Source organism: Genypterus blacodes, unplaced genomic scaffold (genome assembly GCF_046128005.1).
Source record: "Genypterus blacodes isolate CSIRO-AG114 ecotype Tasmania unplaced genomic scaffold, CSIRO-AGI_Gbla_v1 ptg000106l_1, whole genome shotgun sequence".
Lineage (NCBI taxonomy): Eukaryota > Metazoa > Chordata > Actinopteri > Ophidiiformes > Ophidiidae > Genypterus > Genypterus blacodes.
In genome coordinates this window covers 1,278,411-1,299,168 of record NW_027466910.1, presented here as the reverse complement: position 1 = coordinate 1,299,168, position 20,758 = coordinate 1,278,411, and the positions used below count along the sequence as shown (strand labels likewise).

General features: G+C 49.6%; 1 protein-coding gene across 2 annotated transcripts in view; it reads right to left on the bottom strand.

Annotated features, from left to right (window-relative positions):
- The window catches only part of st6gal2a (ST6 beta-galactosamide alpha-2,6-sialyltranferase 2a), a 28,850-nt gene extending 8,993 nt beyond the window's left edge, over positions 1-19,857 (bottom strand). For both annotated transcript variants that reach the window (XR_012964621.1, XM_076160524.1), the window contains exons 1-6: positions 19,682-19,857; positions 8,637-8,736; positions 7,501-7,559; positions 6,267-7,383; positions 2,621-2,718; positions 2,277-2,378 (exon numbers count right to left, since the gene is read on the bottom strand). Coding sequence is in view for 1 of the 2 variants with exons in the window: in XM_076160524.1 (XP_076016639.1) it covers positions 2,277-2,378; positions 2,621-2,718; positions 6,267-7,305 (1,239 nt within the window). In the remaining variant the exon portion in view is untranslated. The remainder of the gene's footprint in view (positions 1-2,276; positions 2,379-2,620; positions 2,719-6,266; positions 7,384-7,500; positions 7,560-8,636; positions 8,737-19,681) is intronic.
- Positions 19,858-20,758: the final 901 nt, after the last annotated feature.

The following is a 20,758-nucleotide window of genomic DNA, read 5'->3' as shown; positions in this document are numbered from 1 at the left end:
TTGTCATGACAGACACGTGTTTGATATAATGGAGTGCAAGCAAAGGAAAGCAGTGAACTCTGTGGTCCACCTTCATGCTGTTGCCTAGATACTTTATCCAGATGCTGAGGTAGCAGGTTTAAGGATGAATTCTCCCCTTAAAGCCCAAAGCCCAAAGATTCTATCCATCAACACAAACACACTGAACACACAGCCTTTCAATTTTGATTTTGAATTACACGTGCAACCTCTCACAGTCCGTTTGACGTCTCCGAGCTTATTTACAGTTTGTTCACATGTGAGGTTCAAAGGCTGGGCAGAGTTTCCCAGCTCTGCTCTTACCAAGTGTACATTCACACACACACACACATACACACATACACACACACAATAGATGGCAGAGGAGATGGAAGATTCTTATCACAAAGCCGGAGCACACTCACACAATCGGGCCTTTCACTCGCGGCCATAATGAGGGTGAATTCCAGATAGAAACACCGCCCTTCTTAAAGCTGTGAATATGTGCACTATGTTTTAGCTATTATAGTGGAAGTCTATAGTACAGCCACTTCAAAGGACTCCATTTACAGGGGGCATGATTAACTAGTGTGTTTCCTAACAGCTGAGCTTAATTATCATCTGTTAGTGAAGTGATACTGAAGTCATGAATATGGAGATGATCCTGATGTTAGAGACTTTATATATATATATATATATATATATACGCTCCTTTGTGTTGCTTTACACACAGAAATGCAGAATTAAAGAGCTTAAAGAGCTGCTGCTGATAATGAGGCCTCCAATTACATCATATCTTTGGAAGTCATTCTCTTCATTAATATGTTATGACCCTTAAGAGAGAAACGCATTTTACTTTAATGGAATTGTAAAAAAAGAGAATTCTAGTCTATTTTAAGAGAATGAAGTCAATGATGTCGCCAAATATTACCATATTACATATTCAGCCCAGTTCAACCAGATAAGCGCCAGATCACACAGGTGCAGAGATCAGGTGGAGCTTTGGTTCTGATCTCCGTCCTGATTTGTTGTTTTGTTTTCAAAAATAGCCAAAATATCAAGAAACCCCTTAACTGTCATGGTTAGAGTGCAAAAAAAATCATTTTCTTCTCCGCGCAGACAGAGAGGCTTCTTTCACCACAGGCTGATGTGCCACAAATGGGGAGTTTGTGAATTAGCATTTCTGCATGAATGTGTGAGCGGCCGCAGCTTCTGACACATTCTGCTGATCTCCATTCTGCGGGAAAATGGAAGTGAAATGTTTAATGATCCGTGACAGCCGAGGTCACCGATGTGGCAAATGCATAATTTGCACGGTGTTGACTGATTTCCCCCATCCTTTCCTGTACGTGTGTGTAATATCATAAAGTCAGACTGACGCGTTTAGAGCCTCAGAACCGCTCCTCAGCTACGTCACAGCTGAGAGTGGATTTCTAATGGACCCAAATACTTTCTTCCCCCAACACGAACACATCAACTGATTGCTTGATCTATGCGTTTTAATGACTGTTTCAGCTGTTTAAAGCACGCAGGATAATGTCATCGCCCCGGCGGAGCGGCACAGTGAGGTGGGACACTCCAAGGGAATGCCAGCAGGTGATGTGATGTAATTACCTCTGCTGTTCTAACAAAGAAGCAAAGGTCAGCGTCTGAGAACTGCTGCTTGTTGATACGGAGGGACAAGCGTCTCTAATATTAGCCCGCAAGAACCGAGAGTCCCGGGTAATTCAAATGGACGGGCAGATAATGGACGATAGTGCCTGAAAAAAAAAAAGTAAGAATGGCAAATAATTGAAATCGTTCGAGGAGCAGAGAGGGAGAAATCGATTTTATTGCGCCGTCCTTAGATTGGTAAGCTGATGGGATCGGCCCTCGCAGAAAGAGTGGAGAGTGGCTCATTGATTGTAGCTGCATCATTTACTGAATATTAATATTTAGGGAGGTCAGGAAGAGGTGAAGGTGAAGGGAGGGTGGGGGGGGGGGTGAAAGGACAGGAGAGAGGAGGGAGACACACTGGACACTGGACATGAGTCAGAGAGACTTTAAAGGCAAGGACAGACAGAGGGCGAATGTAGCAGGCGGAGACGGATGAGAGCAGACTGTCGATATGAAGGAGGAGGGGATGGGTGGGAGAGGGGGGGGGGGGGGGGCAGGGGGGATGAGCCTCAAGTGGAGATGTGATAAGGAGCGATGTTGCGTGTTTGGATGTTGGGACATGGTGTTCCATCTTGATCGTCACAGTAGACTGATAAACTACCCACTTGATTAAAAACCCCTACCTTGTGTAGGTTGACTGTATAAGGTGCAGGGTCCCAAGCCACCAGCGTCACGTTCTTGTAGAGGGAGCTGGTGTTGAATCGATGCTTTGGATTGGCCAGAATCTACAGCACAGCAGAGCATTGTATCAAATTCACACCACCAATACATACAATCCACAAACAGGGTCAATCAATCTCTCTCCCTATATGATTTAGACTTTAAAACACGTCGACTGTCCAACCAGAAGGTCGATTCTGGTTGGACAGACTTCTACAAACTGGTTCCAACAAACTTCTCATTTTGTTCTAGAACTTGATCACAAACTCAGTGGTAAAGTCATCGTAGAGCTTTAGGTGAGCTTTACCTGGGAGTTGATGATGCGTATAGTGGTCTTGCTCCCCACGTCCCTCTCGTATCCCTCTGTCGGTGCGGCGTTGAACCGTAAAACTGCGTCGTGAGAATCTGAGGGGCGAATCAGACAAGAGAATACTTCAATCTGGAAACGTTTAGTAACAACCGAGGCATAAACAATGTAAAGACGTTGTGCGGCACCGTCATAAAAAGAAACTGAGACGCGACGCCGAATACAAAGACTCAGGTACAGGTGCTGTGTCTTTGAGGCAAAAGTTACTATGACAACACTATGGAATGTGATGATGACCCGTGAGCACAGTGACTAGTACAGCAGGTCTGCCAGGCTCATAGAAACAGCCAGGATGCCCTCTAGTGGCTCACTCGGGTAACTCTGCCCTGACCAGAGATTCGTCACCAAACACACATGACTGGTTACTTTCACACCCAGACCTTCATGCTTCACACACAGACATGGAGGGATCAGCTTTGATGGATGACTGTGGTGATAATTACAAACATGTCATCTCTGCATGTCTATCGATCCGTCCATTCCACTTTGTCAGTCATGTGAAACATGAAGGAGCGATGCTCGGGGGGGTTGCTGTGACAACAGAATGGATGATCCTCCGCCAACTGACCTGATAGTCCTTCATCACTGCCACCAGCCGACTGGTATGACACACAATCACACAGAATACTACACTACTCTTATATAATCCTGCTGCTGACGAGTGTGTGACGCAGGATGAGGTTTGTGTGGAGTGTGTGGATGGGGTCACATGTCCTTATCTTCCAGTCACAGATCCATTTTGACACCTTGGCAATTCTCTCACAAGTGCAAGAAAACCAAAAAACTAAACAAAATGCAAATATCCTTTCTTGGAGCAAAGCTGTGCACACTGAGTGACAACATGTTGTATTAGTTTTCAGCCAGTATATGTATAGTTCCTATTGTCTTGTGCGAAAAAAACTAAACAGGAAGCATAATTAAGTCATAATATGCATCTAAGACACACCCACACACACCTGCAGAATGGCATGTGTGTGTGTGTGTGTGTGTGTGTGTGTGTGTAAAATAAGCTGTTATTGTAGGACAACATCCCTCCTGTCAGCTGGTGAACCTTTGAGGCGAGGCCTGCTGGAGCGGCGGCTGCAGCGTGATGAAGGCTCCACTCTCACACGCTGGCTGGGTTCATTTGGTTAATTGACAGAGGAACCCTGAGGGCGGCGAGCTGTCAGCGACGTCACGCCACAGAGGGAAAACACCACTTAATGGAAAATAGTCTCATTTAATTGCCTGTCAAGTTTTAAACATCTTGATGATTACATGTTTTATAATTAGCTCTTTCTTTAGTTATTGATTTATTTCCTCTGGGCTCTGATTCTGCCCGCCGTCATCCAGACCAACAACTACTGCTGTGAAGTGGGATTAGTTACTTTCATAATGGAAGGTTTCCACTAGAACATGGCTGAACCTCTTGGTCCCTTAGAGCCCGACATGAACCTCAGCTCTCTGAGACCTGGAAGTCTTTGTTGACGCTCACGTCTCTTGTGTGAATCCAGACAGACGGAGACGCCATCCTTACTGAAATCCAAAACACCACAGCTTTATTTTTTCCGTTTTCTCAAAATATTCTTATGTTGGCTTAATCTCACCTCACCAGGTTTTTATAACTACGTTCTTCTCTTGTGTTCTCTTTCTATGCTGGATTATTCTATTCTTAATAAACACTTTGAGCTTCCTCATTATATTAACCAGCATGACAAACGTGTCCTTTGACATTCAAAGACTTCACAGAAAGAGAAACATCTTTATGTGTCATGTTAGGAGCTCAGAGGCTTGAAGTCATATTTATTGACTTCAAATGATTTTTTTCATGAAATCATTAGCTCAGTCAGATGTTTGGATCCTGACGGAGCCTGGTGAGAGTTCTTACAGGAAACATCACACTGATGTAATAAAGCTTAACGGGAATAGCGACAAATCAAACGAGGTCAAAGGTTTACAGGCAGGAGAACAGAAGAAGATCTGAACGAAAACAGGAACAGTTTTATGTGTTTATATGTTATGTTAGTTCTGCCAAGATAAGAAGATAATATTGTAAATGTGGAATGATTGTGAATGTTGCTTTGCCTCAATACGTGTGTGCGTGTGCGTGTGTGCAGCCAGCAGGCAAAAAACACAAGACAAATAAGTCATTAAGTTCTCAAAAACAGACGAAAATCCCACCAAATGCCGAACAAGAACCCTGCACTTCTCTTCTTGGCCACACGATGGCAGACAAACATCACAGGGCGACGCACCGACGTCAAGCTGCGAGCTCATAAATGAGTTTTCTGGTGGCAAACTGGGCGCTGCTGCAGCCACTGAGACCAAACTGACATTCAATACAAAAAGGAGCCGCGACGTTCAAACATCCTGGTGAGACGATACACGAGCCGACGTCCTGCAGGTCTGGACTCGGCGCAGAGGGGAGAGGGAAGTCGAGTGAGAATCAATGAGCTCTGATTTGATCCTGCTGCACAATAATTACTCAGCTTATTACCTTCACCTTATCTGTCAGGAAGCTTCTGTCAGGCTCAGACACACTGAACACACACACTCAGATAGCCACCGTCTCAAGCTAACTCTTTTAACGCTTTTGTTACCATGGGTGTGTGTCAGTGCTTCATAATTCCCACTCTGTTCACCGTAGTTTCTGCTCATTTGTAGAGTTTAGAGCGTCAACTCCTCTGTGACCGCGGGGGTCAGACTCTAAATGAGCTCTGGTTGATCTATCTGTGTGTCTGCGTTTCCTCGGTTACCCAGACAGCGAGCGGTATGTGGCACAAACTCAGATGAATCTAAATGTTGTGAATTTTCAGGGGCAGCGAGTCGCTCTGAGCTAAATTAAGAGCGAAATGCAAAGAAGATATAAGTGATGTGAAGGCGCCTGATTGGTTAGCAGAGGGGGTTCGGCTTTTTTTCCACTCAGCCATCTGTCCCCGAGTTCACACTCTCCCCACCTATCAAGGAGCTGCCAAAGGCTCTAAACCAAGAGCACACACACACAAACACACCCTCTCTCATGCAAAGACATATGACGGTCTCTATACACACACACACACACACACATACACACACACTGCACAACACCCAACCGACGGCTTAATCAACCAACACTGTGACAAACAAAGCAAGTTGATGGAAACGGCAGCGAGTGTTTGCACCTGGCAAGCTCAGAGTGTGTGTGTGTGTGTGTGTGTGTCCATTTCAGACAAAGACCTTCAAGAGGAGAATGACGCTGCAATTCTGGGCAGAGAGGGCAGTGTGTTTGGTTGATATTCAGGTGTGTAAGTCAAAGCTTACTGCGTCTCCATGGGGCTGCAGCTTAGAAACACAAGAGCCTCAGCAGATCTTCATCACATTCGTCTGTGAGATTTTCTCTGGGCAGACAAAATGTTACACTTCTGTCCAAGAAACATAAAATCCAAAAGCCAAATCATCAATCATGCCTTTCCAGCTCAGGCAGCGCCCCCCGCAGGTCACATCCAGACCCTGCAGGTCCGATCCAGACCCTGCAGGTCCGATCCAGACCAGATCAACACATCCAAGCTTCTAACCACAACACAACTCATGGTCATGTTTCCCCTCTGTGTGCCGCCTCTCTACTCACCGATCTCCTTCCCCAGGCCCGAGCGCAGGATGGCCCCGGCTGAGGTGACCACAGCGCAGGTCTTGAAGCCTTTCTGGTCCCGCCCGCTGTGGAGTCGCTCCAGGGGAAGGCGCGGCGCCAGAGCGGCCCAGCCCAGCAAGGAGAAGGGCTGCTCCGACCCGTCCACGGTCCTCAGCCTGGCCTGGGCCTTCAGCTGACACAGCAGCTGCTTGGCGCTCTGTGCGGTCCTGCGGCGGCCCTTGTAGGACACGTGGTGCTTGTTGGTGCTCAGGTAGTCCTTCATGGCTCGCTGCAGCCGAGGACTCAGCATTCCGGGCGACACGCGGCCGCGCCACAGACGCTGCACCACCGAGGCCGACTTGGAGAAGTAATATTCCTCCAGGTCGGAGGAGTCGCCGCCTCTGCCACCGCCGCCACCGCCGCCGCCACCGCCGCCTTCCTTCCTGCCTGCTGTAGTCTTCATGCGGTTTCCCATTTCCCCTTCTTCCTCTTCCTCCTCCTCCTCCTCCCCCCCGGCACGCTGCCGCTTGGGGCTGATCCTGTTCTGACGAAACTCTGTGGTTTGCGACATTCTCTCGCGGCTCAGCACCACAGGGTCGGAGTGAGAGCCCACGTTCTCTGTGCCAAAGGAGGACCAGGCAGCCAGACTCTGGGGGTCCAGGTACTCTTGGCGGTTTGCCTCCTGGCTGGCGTAGTTGGCATACGGAGCGCTGTTCGGGCTCTGGCTCACCTCCAGACTGGACTCTGCAGTGGTGAGGCTGGCCGAAGGCTCGGGCTCGGGCTCTTCTGCCGGGTAGGTGGTCGTCACGGTGGCGGGCTGTTCGGGCTGCGAGCCCATGATGGCGCGCTGCTGACGGGTGGCCTGGATGGAGGACAGGCGCCGCGTGTCGGGGTGCTGGGAGAGCGAGGAGCCAGCAGAGGTCAGCGGCTCGTCCACGCGAGTGTCCAGGAAATAGGAGAGGAGGGCGAGGAAGAGCAGAACCCAGGCCAGCATTCCCACCAGCACCAGCCTGCGCCACTGCCTCATACTGGACTTCATCACCTCCCACTCACATACACGCCTGTTCAACCGCAACGCCCTGCAGCCAGGACTGAACCAGGAGCTCAGCTGGAGGGCCTGAGGAGCAGAGAGACGGGAGCATGAAACTTCACAGGAAAGAACACAGAAAGAACACAGAAGAAAAGAACAGAAAAGAACAAAACATGACGACAAGAATCAGGCAGAGAAACTCACCTCCACTTGTGATTCTATTTCTTCATATCCATTTGCGTATTCCAGGACACAGCAGGGCCCTGAGGAGAGGAGAGGGACAAATTAACATTGCACAGCTTTGCTCTTGCACACACACACACACACACACCATGTTAAAACACCTCCTGCAGGGAAGAAGTTGGCCGCTTTCCACTTAGAATGAAATAAGAGGAATTTTTCTGCTCTACACCGTTTATTAAGTAGCCTCACATTTACAGCTCGGCTCTTATAAGCTTAAGCACTTAGCTGATGACTAAACTTCTCACACTCACACACACTCACACTCATACACACACTCTGGTCGATTCATCTTATTTGGTCGGGGGTTTACTGTGAGATTAACAAAGATCAACATCTAAATTTATCGTATTTTCCTCTATTTAATATGATTTATGAACATATTAGTCGCAGCCGTGTCGGTGATATTCAGGCGTAAATAGCATGTTAGATTTCCTTGACAGCTTCCTGTTCGGGGGGGGTGGAGGAGGAAACGAGGAAGGTGAGTGAAACCAAGCGTTAAATTGCTCGTCCGCAATCAGCTCAGCCGTACGTAATTATGAGTTTGGGTCTCTTAATGTGGGAGCTTTCCTCCTGAGAGCGCCACAACGAGGCAGGAGAAAGCTCCCCGGGTGTTCAACCTCCTCTAGACCTAATTACAGCTTCCTGTTTCTGCAGAGCCTCGACTCAGCCGCCGGCGCTCAGGTTCAGACGGCCACGGCCTCCTCCTGCCCCGAGGCCACACAGGGAGGCCAGAGCTCAGCCGCTGACCCCGGGTGGGCGGGCCGGCGGGCGGGCAGGAGGGGACTAGCGGGGAGCCCCACCCCCCAGGGAACAGCAATTATAGAGGACAGAAAAGCCATCACACACACACACACACACACACACACACACACACCTCCAGCTCATTCTCAAGCCTGAAGGCCTTGAAAGTTCACCAAAAATTCACGAAAGCAATGCGAGAAAACACACAAGAGGACGCAAGCTTCACCTACAGATGCACCACTCAGGCCCTGTGTGTGTGTGTGTGTGTGTGTGTGTGTGTGTGTGTGTGTGTGTGTGTGTGTGTGTGTGTGTGTGTGTGTGTGTGTGTGCAGTGGGTTTCACTTGGTTTGCCTCACCTGGCAGCAATCAGTGTGCTTGCTTCAGCGACTGCGGTGCAACAACATACAGGCGTCTGGGCACAGATGGAGAGGCGGGGGTGGAGGACACAGCCAGAGTCTGGTGAGAGGTAGACAAAGAAACACCACAGAATAAGAAACCTGGAAGCGAGACGGACAACTCCCAGTTAAAGGAGCGGCAGACGGCGAAGGAAAACGCAGTTCCGGCGGCGGAAAATAGAAACGGCACTAATAAAGTCATTTTGCGGTCGTCTGCGATTCTGAGCGGATGAGTAATGATGTCATGGAAGAGAGACTGATGACGGAAGTGCGTCTCGCCACTGCGGACGCAAGGTTGGAGCGAGTTTGCTTGAAAGCTGAAATGATGAGCCGCCAGAATCAAAGGCGAGAGACTCTGAGGCGGTAACACGATGCAAAGCAGATGGAGATTATGCAGAGAGGTTAGGGAGCGCTTGTTTCGCCCCGTCTGCGTCCTGGGACCCGGCTGATAAAATGTCCCGGCGCTGGAGTGAAATCTGAACTTCACGTGTCAATAACCTCCATTTACAGGAGAGAGAGGAGGGGAGATGTGTTACTGACATTCAACATTAAACTGGAGAGGAGAAGAAGAAAGAGAAGAAGAAGAAGAAGAAGAAGACAGAATCTGAGCGAAACATGGAAACTTGGATCGCGCATTAAAATCATCTTATAAGGTCCAGCTGTGAGCAAACCATAAACATCCGACGGTGCCATTCTACCGCAGGAACATGTTCAGGAGCTGTTTGTTTGACCTCCTGCTGCAGTGTAGGGCTGCAGGTTTTCCTCACTGCTTGTTCTAAGCTCTTCCTTACTATTGGCTACAGAATTCTGGAATGCTGGCCTTCTTGTTGGACATTAAAATAACTCTAATAAGTAACCAGCATTCTTAAATAGACTCATTCATTTGTAAGATTAAGAAAACGTTTAATTTGTTAATAATTTGCCACAATAATAGAATTTCCACAGATTTATTCTGTTTTGATTTACTGTAGAAATTCCCAAATCAGTCACGGCGTGAAGATCAAAGAGTGTAGCTGTAGAATAATGTGACCTGCTCTAATTACACAATGAGTATAAATAGAATGCGAGCAGCGTTGTGCCTCATGTTGCATGTTGCGCCTCATGTTGTATGTAAACACACAGCCTCGTCGTCGTAGCGCCCACTTTGGCTCGTCTGCAGCGCGGGAGAGCTGCAGACGGAGGTGAAGTCCCAGCTGCCGTCTGGCTGCCAGGTAAAGTGCCGGGGCGGCCCTGAGGGGAATCCAGCTGCTGCACACTGCTGCACACTGCTGGGCCCGGCTTCATACGAGCCCTGCTGAGGCGCCCGGCAGAGAGAGAGAGAGGCAGAGCTGCACACGCCTTCATCCCAGCCACAGAGAAAAACGGCTTTAATAAGCCAGCAGAGGCTTTAGAGGGAAGTGGAGCGCCTGACTTTGGCTTAAGGAAGCAGCCGGCATTAAAAAACACAGAATTCAAACGCATTAAACCTGTGTTTAAGTGTAAAACACCCAATGGAGGCCGAGTGGGCGGAGTGATGGAATAATGTGCCACCTGTGCTGCTGCAACAATAAAGACCTGAACAGAAAAACAATTAGAGAAGAAGTTATTAATCCATTTATTCTCTACATGGGCACAGAGGGAGGGAGGGAGCAGGGTCGGGCTGGACAGGTCAGCAGTCACAACGCACAGGATGACCGCAGTGTTTAACCCCCATCAATCCAAGACGGTGTGTGTGTGTGTGCTGCTGAGGAGAACACGCCGTCCTCCTCTGCTCTCTAACGTCAAACCTGCACGTCTCCCAGAAAACACTGACCAAAGAGTTTGTTCCTCATTAAATATTGAGCCCCCGGAGGAGCCCGGTTGTTCAGGCGTCTTTAAAAAAAATAAATAAACAAACAAAGCCCTTTCCTTTAATATTCAGCGCTCAGCAGTTTGCAGAGCACAGTTGCATCCCCTCGTGTTTCTGTGTGATTTCCTTACACTGCAGGCAGCGACTGAGCAACAATACATCACTGAGAGGTAACACAACAATCAACAAGACCGCATCTGGCGACACACACACACACACACACACACACACACACACACACACACACACACACACACACACACACACACACACACACACACACACACACACACACACACACACACACACACACACACACACACACACACACACGCAATCCAGAACACTCACAGTAAAGATCATAAGTGCATGTTTATGGTTGAACAGGCAGAGAGACACTCAAAATGGAAACCATGACATGACTTCACACTCCGACGCCCTCGTGTGTTAGATTTAGACGGTTTACTGCTAATTTGCAAGCGTTGTGTCAATCTCACAACGCTTTGTCAAGTTGTTGTCGTTTCTAGTCGCTGTTTCCTGGTTCTCTGTTCTGTTCCTGCAGCCTGGGAGGTGCTTTCTCTGGGTAAGCACAGTACCTTCTTCTCTGTTGGACAGTCTGGCTTGTGTTCGTTCTATCGGAAAACCTGGAAGTCCCCTTTCCTGTCTTTTTAGACCTATCTCCAGGCTCTGCCCAGACTTCAGCTACAGCGGCGGTTTATGCATGAAGATCGATTCTCCTTTTATTCAATTAAGGGAAATTCCCAAAACCAAACAAATGGCGGCGTCGCTCCGGTGTACAACAAAGAGATCAGGAGGTCATTAGTTAATCTCCACGCAAGACAGCGAGGGGAGAGTGTGTGAGGCAGCTGAGGCTCAACGTGTAAATCACACCAGTAGCTCTGCTAAGTATGAGAACAGAAGGAGGAGCAGCATCTGATCCACACCCGGGCTAACTCACATGATTCAATAAGAACCCAGACCCTGATCTGATCTGGGAGAGGTCCTCAAACGCAACACCAGGAGAAAAGATGTTATTAAAGCAACGGGGATCGATCCCGTCCCATTTTTAGAACTGCTGCAAGATGAAACTTCCAAAGTACTACACATTCGAGCGTGGCTAAACGGACCTAACGTCTCCCCCCTCCCCTCGCCTCAGGAATGAGCAGCTCAGGGTTCAACCAGGAGGTCATCGCTGTGTGGGACGCACCAGACTTCACCTGTTGTAATTACACTTAATTCTCCAGCGCCATAAAAGCTGTGCCACACCTCATCACATCCCATCTGGGATCCCAAAGTGCAGCTGTTAACAAAAGCTCGCAGGCCACCTGAGCTCCTTCAACCGGTTTAGGACGGTGTCACGGTGTTGCCGCGTCATACAGTCCACAATTTCCCCCCCCCTCCTATATCTGCTTTGGCCTTTCTGCTGCGGCATCGTTCCTGAGCTAAAACGGGAGGAGAGAGAGAGAGAGAGAGAGAGAGAGAGAGAGAGAATGTTTCGGAGGAGAGAAGGAAGACGATGACGGAACTGACTATCACTTGATTTCAAGGGGGGAAAGGCTGGTGGTTCAGGGGTTAAAGCCCACCCTCATCCTGCCTCTGCTCCTGCATGGTGACAGAACGAAAGGCTTCCTCATCCTCCTCTTCTTCACCGTCTCCTCCTTCCCCCCCACATCTGCCTGGCTCTGACCTACATTCTGCTGCGCTGCCGTACATGCAGAGAGAAGTGGAGACCGAGTTACGCCTCACCTGCAAAGAACCGAATCAATACGGCCGTCCGCTGATCCGCATTCATCGCAGTGTCAAAATGTGTGTGTGTTAGTGTGTGTGTGTCACAGTTGTACAGTCCAGCCTGCGTTAAGGTGGATATGTGACTTTACTACCAGCCGGACATCAACCGGCTCTTCAGCTCTGGCAGCCAGCATGTGGTGCCGAGAACACACACTGCAGGCCATACCACTCATTCCAGCCATCCAAACGCCTGCCAATCACACATACACGCGCGCACACACACACACACACGGCCAAATTCTATTGCCTCGCCTGTGAAATAAAGGTCTTAGAAACGACCAAAGGATCCTGAAACGAGAAATGTGCCGTCTCTCCCCGTGTCCCTCTGCTGCCGTGTCTGTGGGAGCATCAGATCACCAGGAGCTTCACGGCGTGGCGGCGTCCTGGGAGGTCAGAGCAGGAAGCAGCGACTCCATTAAAAGCCCGACCATGCCGGGGCAGATTAGAGCTTCTCTCCTGTCCCCTGCTATCCCTGCTCACACACTCACACACTCATTCAGCTTCCTCTCAGGGAGCAACAGCCAAAAGGTGCAAGAAGGTGGATATCTTCCTCACACACACACACACACACACACACACACACCTGCTCTCCTGTCACAGTCCATCTGCTGTATAATAATAATCACACCTGATCCACAACGCTGCAAAGAGACGACCGCTCCCATCAAAGTAAGTGTGTGTGTGTGTGTGTGTGTGTGTGTGTGTGTGTGTGTGTGTGTGTGTGTGTGTGTGTTGTGATAGTGAGAACAGTGGACATCTTTACACTCTTTGACCACAACAACAACCCTCCATTACTAACAGTAAGCAATGGAGAGGAGAAAGTAGAAGAAGAGCTTCACACAGCACAGATCAGGAGAGCGAGAGCGAGAGCGAGAGCGAGAGCGAGAGAAAGGTGTGGTTACAAACCCAAAGGCACAAAAGGAGAGAGGAGCGTTGGCCTGATGAAGAAGCTTCTCCAGGTCGGGCCCTGAGCTTATTACCGTGTGGGACACCAGACTTCACCGGCTGTAAACACACACCAGTGTCCACGCTCAATAAAGACTCAGCCACTCCTCATCACACTGCATCAGTCATCCCAAAGTGCAGCTGTTAACAAGAAGCTCACACGCTACCTGAGCTCGTAAAAGAACGGCATGTCAAGACGGGACGTGACGCAATCCGCCGTTTCAGAACAAAAGGAAAGAAGACGGACTCATTATTGGGGCGTCTGTTGGAAGAGACGAGACTCCCAGGATTCAGAGGCACAGGACTTTGATTCTGATCCAATTTAAGGCACTGAGTTGATTGAAACACGGTGTGAACTCTGGAATCAGATTGAAATCGGCACAAACGAGTCCTGGATGAGTCCTGGACTGCAAACTGCAGAATCCAATCCTTCCATTCAAGTCCATGCAAATGATGTTTTTCTCTTTAAATGTGAGACCGGCGTGAAAATCTGGAGTGAGTTGGAAAAACACAGCAGGTGACACGAAAATCTGACAAAACAGCTCCTGAATGTGTGGAGACGCTTCAGGAGCCCAGCCGGTAGAGAGATGACATCATCACTCATCTGCCGGTTGTCTTACAGGCAAACACGAGGTCGGGGGGGGGGGGGGGGGGGGTGGGGGGGGGGGGGGGGGTGGTTAAATCGGTTACGCGCGGCCAACGGAAACGGCCCGGACGCTTTAATATGAAAACTAAACTCCTGCTTTAAGGAAGTGAGACGGGGGCCGAAACAGCAGGCTGGGCAGAGATGAAGCCTCCTTCTGAGCGCATCTCCTTCTGCTAAATCATGCAGGGCTGTGGTTCTAGATGACAGCACACACACACACACACACACACACAAACACACACACTCCCCTGCCAGCAGCAAGGTCCTGTGAAGGAAAGGCGGCCCCGCTCACCTCCCATTATGGCCCATAAATACAGCCGGGAGCACCCACACCCACAGCAGGCTGCTTCTTCACGGGAGGAATTAGAGAGAGTCCATTTACGGCACATTTCACTGGTCGTTCCTCCCGCCGAAGAGGCTGTAAAGAGACGAGGACGGAGCGGCGGCGCTACACTCCGCTGGGCCCGGGAACAAGAGGTAATACATTCCTAACAGCTTATAGGGTGCAGGAACGTGCTCAGACGCATTCAGATCCGGGCGGAGCGGAGCAAACATGGAGTGAATTAATAGAATCCCTGTGTTTGCCGAGCACACACGTGACCGATGGTGTGATCCGCAACTTTCAAAGTGTGTGAATGCTGATCGAGTACAATGGATTCAAAATACAAAGGAATTACTATGCACCAAATTTTGGGACAAAGTATCTGTCTGACCCATCATGGACCTGCGCTCCTGTCTGTGATGAAGAGTGCAGCTTTGTCTTAGAGTCTCAGAGAGAACTCAGTCTTTACCTGAGCAACAGCAGCGAGTGTGAACGCCGAATAATCAGGATCTGAACCTTGCCTGCTGTTTATCAAGCGGCCTTTTCGATGCAGACTGAGGCTTTTATGAAGAACATTAAGTGCCCGCTTGGTCTGAGCTTCTTCCAGATGACTCAGCCTCCCTGCCATTGTATAATCCATAAGTGTCGTTCACACTTCAGAGACACGTGTGTGTGTGTGTGTGTGTGTGCGTGCGTGCGTGCGTGCGTGCGTGCGTGTGCTGAAGGCTTCCTTTGTCTCCTTACAGACTGAATTCACATACTGGGTCAGACTCTCTGGACGTTCTTGCCGTTCTTTAGTAGTCCAGTGAAGAATGAGGACAAATGCTTCCATAGAGTTTGTGCCCTAAGAGCGGTTTGTTGCTCTTACACAACGTCCTCGTACTCTTCAGCACCTGAGCTTCTGGCAGAACCGAGGTAACGAGAAATCTCATTACAATCCAAATGGATCCTGGTCTGGTTTTTCCTTGCAATTTCTGTTAATTTAATCAGGATGGAATTGTTCCGGCGTCTGTTTTACCAAAACGCAGTGCAGCGCCTCCTTTAGCTTTCACTGAGGCAGAGGATGGAGTTCCATCCAGGCAGAAGCATGAGCACACAGTCACTGCTCACTGCATCAAAGGTTTCAGTTGATTTTGCATTTAAATGTTGGGACAACACCTTCAAACAGGTGAACGAGGACACGTGGGGCCGTTTCCTGATGGGGTTCATCTTCACCAGGGGCCTATTGTGTTTGGGAGAGAACCAACCCACTAATCTGAACTCTCACAGCCCTTTTTCAGGCATCTTAACCTCTCAGTAATCTGTCTGAACTCTGGTCCCTCCCTTCTAAACGTGAGCAGAGATTAGACACATGTCACAGACGCAAGAGTCCAATTATGAAAGCTGCTCCATATTAAGCTGCTCCAACATCTTCACGTCCCTGTTTCAAAGCCCAGACATGACAAGTGGGGGTTGGTAAAATCAACACACATACAGACACACACACACACAGCGACCGGCGTGCAGCATTTCCCAGGAAGTGTATAATCTGGAGAAGCAGGCTAATTACCTCAGACGTCAATGTGTTTCTCATGGAGCGTCCTGTCCTCTGAGCGCACACACACACACACACACACACACACACACACACACACACACACACACACACACACACACACACACACACACACACACACACACACACACACACACACACACACACACACACACTGGTGGAGCCAGGAGTGAGCGGCACAGCTGGTCTTGATGACTCCAGCGCTCCTTCTTTTGAAGCCTAAGCTCATATAACTGTCTCTCTGCTCGGTTAGCGCTCATCTGAAATTACACCTCCACCTTCCAAGAGCTCCCTGCCCCAGCAGTCCGCCGCTCTGCCCCGCGCCGCTCTATCTCCACACGCGGTCTGGCACAGATCAAAAATGGAAACTCTACCTCTCCCTTCAAACGACAGGAAAATTTATACCAGCATTTCAGGATTAAATAAGAGGAAGATGAAGAATCGATACAAAAGTTGAAGCCGCACCACTTCCTTTGGAAAAGAAGTGTGTTTAACCCCGGAGAGTTAGACTGAAGATCAACCAGACGCAGAGAGACTTTACTGTGCCGTCCTTCATCACGCAGGCAAAGACATCTCTGGGTTCAAATCAATGCAGACCAGTGTCATCATCATTTGGAGGCGGCGGTGATGAGACATTGAAATGTGCTTGGCTCTGCTGGGAGGAAGCCACTCGTCCATTACTGCACATCCATCTCCCACAGACAGAAGGAGAAGGAGAAGCTCAAGACTCAACGCAGCCTTCAAGCTAAATCACTGTCATGTTTGTCCTCCAACGAGCTGCTCTACAAAGTCAACCCTCAAAAACAACCACAACAATAATAATAAAGAGTTCCCTGAAGCCATTTCTTACAGCAGAAAACGGAAATTGCATGTGTGTGTTTCTGAATCTGCATCATTTCAGTTACACACTTTGCTGTCGTTATGGATCCCAGATTGTTGTTCCGGATCTGAACAACAACGCAACTATGCATTGTTGGCCCAGACGTCTAAGCCTTACTTGGTGGAATTACTCCCGTGTAGTAATAGTAAAAATGGTAGGGCAGATCTGCAAGTCCTCCATTTTCCTGGTCCAAGGGAGGAGGCCTGGTAGATGGTCGACAGGGAATTGGAAGACAACAGGAGGAAGCGCTTGTTTCCTTGGTTGCAATCAGGATTCAGGTCGAGCAATCAAAGGGGATCTCCAAGGGTTTAGAGAAAGGACAAGGTGTTCACTGAGACAAAGTTTGGGCCTTTGTTCAGGGAGAGATGAGGTCTCTTAACGTCTTCAGCAGCCAAGCAGTAAAACAGAGAGAGTCTTGGGTGCTGAATTGGGCAAATCCAGGGCACGTTCTTGAGTTTCTTGTGTCTCCTTTCTGCTTGGAGTTCAGCTAGGGGTGTTAGCCAAAGACTGAGAAAGTCTTGGGTTCACTGAATTGGGCGCGCACACACACACACCCACACCCACACACACTAAATTAACACTCGGTTTCTTGGCTCGTCTTCTCCTGCCATTATACATTTGAAGCGTTGATATTCAGCGGCTTAAGATAAACAAAGCACCAGTCCTTCTCACACACACTGATCACTTGTGTAATAAATGGTGTCGGCTGAGCGAGGTGACATGTTTGACACACCATCTTACAGCTGGGACGCTCTGATTCAAATACGCACAGACGATCCAATCAGGGCGCCCGCATCAACAACAACAACAACCCACATCTATGTACAGATCTGAAATACACTCTTTCTTGTTCCATTTCAGAGAATCCATTAACTCACTGAAGAAGAATCCCACCCAGCCCAGCAGAATGTGAGCCGTCTCATTCCGGTTGGGGGGCCGACGGAGGAAGAGGAGGATGGGTGGAAAGAGGAGGCTGCAGTTGTGCTTTGCCGTGGCAAGAATGAGCGGCGTGTGGTGGAGCTTACACCTGTGGGCTCGCCACACACACACGCACACACGGGGAGAGAGCAGAGCAGAGCAGAGCAGAGCGCCCCATTCAAGCCCAGGAACAGGCAGCTGCAGACACACGGAGGTGCCAGCCTGTGTGCAGCTGTAATTAGGTAGTAGGTGTAAAAGCAGCCATGCAGATGTTCAGCGAGGATGGAATGGCTCCCGTGGGCAGGAGGAGGGCGCACAAATCCTGTCTGCTATCTATTAGCACATTCAGAATGAGATTCCAGCGTGGGCAGCAGCAGCTCCGCTTAATTTACTATGAAGAAATGTCACAACAAGAGAGATGAAGAAGCTGATAAATGCTGGATATTTGGGATGTGAGATGTGACGGCACACCCCCTCTCATGTCGGCCCTCAGTTGGCCGCACGGCCTCGTTTGAGGCTTCGCTCACCTGTGCTGCATAATCGGCACACGGAGCGGCGGCTGACACCTTCCAGCGCGCCGCAACAAAGTGCCCCAGCGTGCGCGTTCTTACTAAAACGGCTCGGTGCGTCCTCACCTCCCGCCCCCGCTCTTTAAGCTTTAACTGATGTGAGCTTGTGTCTCAGAGCTGATGAGTCTTGACACCTCGCAGTGATAAAGCAGCACCTCCCCGTCTGCAGGAGCTGAGAGGACTCGCCGCACTTCAAAGGCAACGCAGCTCCTTCTTCTTCTTCTTCTTCTTCTCCCACTGAAACACGCTGCGTTGTCCTTGGCAGCTTTACCACAATGGAAACAGAATCACAGCCGCTATTCCTTCCTTAAGACTCATTAGTGCACATACCTCCACCAAGGCCATTCAAGCATAAAGAAACTGTAACACACTGCTCTTAAACAAAAGAAAGGAACATAGTTAACATATTTTCCCACCAAATCAGCATGGGCTTTGCTACACACTCGTGGTTGTCGCGCGTTTCTTCGTCTCTTTGTTACTTTACAGCCGCTAAATCGGTCTGACCCAAACAGATCACATTTGTTATTGACGTCGGTGTATTTTAGATTTCAGGAGGTTGGGCCAAAGCACTGGAACACGCCTGATCTCACACACATCCAGACCCTCACACCTTCTGCCAGCACAGTTCAGAGCGATGTGAGGAACCAGCAGACAGCAGCAGGTGAACTCAGAACCTCCTTAGAGGATCCACAACAAAGCTTCTGTGTGTGTAAGCTGTGCATAGAGCGGGGTATATCTACTGTCAAAATTATGCAAAATCTAAATCAACAGAAGAAAACACTCCTCATGTGCAGTTTGATTAAAAATACATCATGCAGTGGCTGATCCAATAATGGTTCCAATCGATCCAATATATTAAGATTTGCTTCCTTTGCAACTCCTCTTAATAATGAGGCTTCACATTCCTGCAGGGCCCATTGGTGTGTGCGTGTGTGTAACGAGTCCACAGTGTTCCTGCGTGGAGCTGCTGGATCATGGACTGAGTGACAGCAGAACAATGGAGCGCTGCATCTTCTCTCCAAGTTGTGGAGCTGCAGTGGAGGCCTGGATGGACCCACTCGGCTTCTTCTTACGCGTGGACAGCACCGATTTCTTCCCGTGGCGCTTTCTCTCTCCCTCTCACACACACAGACACACGCGCTCACACAGCGGAGCCCCGTTTTAACCACGAAAACGCCTGAGTCTGCAGCTCATTCTGTTCGTTTAGAGCTCTGATCTGATTGAGACCAAACCTGTTTCTGTTGTGGGGCGATAACCTCAAAGAGCCGCGGTGAGAGGACGAGCAGCCGGGGTTGAGCTTTTCTCGGGTGATAACGGGCAACAACGGCACGGCTGATGGATCAAAAGTACAACAGGGAAAGAAATCGCGACACCACCTTCGCGTTCAATCAACAATTCGTTCGCTTATCGCGTCGTTTCACTACACACACACATACGCACACACACACACACACACACATACAAACATCTCCTCCTGCGCTGCGCGTCCTGCACAAAGCGCCCCGGAGAGAAGAACCCAGATCTGCATGGAAAAGCCTGCAGACGCGACGCTTACCTACAATCCGAGTCCGGCTCCGGTGGCTGCTGCCCGGCGGTGCATCGTGCTCCTGCTCGCCTTGCTGGTACGGAGCTCGGAGGCTCGGGGAACCGGGCTCGTCGCTGCGGTGCTCGGGTCTACGTCCACGCTGAGAGGAGAGCTTGTGTGCCCGTCACATTGTTGCTGGCCTTTTTCTTCTCGCATCCACATCGGAGTGTGAGGGGCGGAGCTACGCAGGGCTTTACCAGCGAAGCGAGGCACCCAGATAGAGGGAAGGAGGGAAGGAGGGAAGGAGGGGAGGAGGGAAGGATGGGACGGAGGGAAGGAGGGAAGAAGGGAAGGAGGGATGGGAGGGAGGGGGGCAGAAAAGAAGGAAGGAAAGAAAGATGAAAAGAAGGAAGGAAGGAAGGGGGGAGGCAGTAGCTCAGTGGGTAGAGCGTCCGCTTGGGAACTGGAGGGTCGCCGGTTCGAGTCCATGCCAAGGTGCCCCTGAGCAAGGCACCGAACCCTCAATTGCTCCCCCCTCTGCGTAGGGTGGTAATGTAATGTAAGTCGCTTTGGATAAAAGCGTCTGCCAAATGCTCTTAATGTAATATAATGTAAGGAAGGAAGGAAGGAAGGAAGGAAGGACATGTTAAATATCAGAGGAGGTCAGTACAGGTGCAGATGTCAGCGTCCTCCTCTGAGTCCTTCAGGTCCTGTAACCTTCAGCCCCTCATGTTGGAGACCAGAGCAGCGTCACAACAAAAGGAACCTGCAAACGCCTTTTAAATCCTCTTAAATGTTTCATCAGTCTGCTCCACCATCCAACATGGAGACACACTCCTGCTTCAGAAGCACACTGCAAGTTCCGGTCTAGTGCACTTGGTAAACACACTCCTCACACACTGCTGTGCTGCGATGGGCTCCATCATCACACCATCAGCTTCTGCTCACTGTGACCTTATCACCAATCAGCACATGTCAACCACTGCAGATTGAACAGAGCAGAAGATCTCACCCACTCATTTGGTTTGGCCACATGTTAGAATACAGCCAATAAAATGAGTGACATGTGGAGATAAATGGACTTATTGGTGCTGATTAAAGGAACAA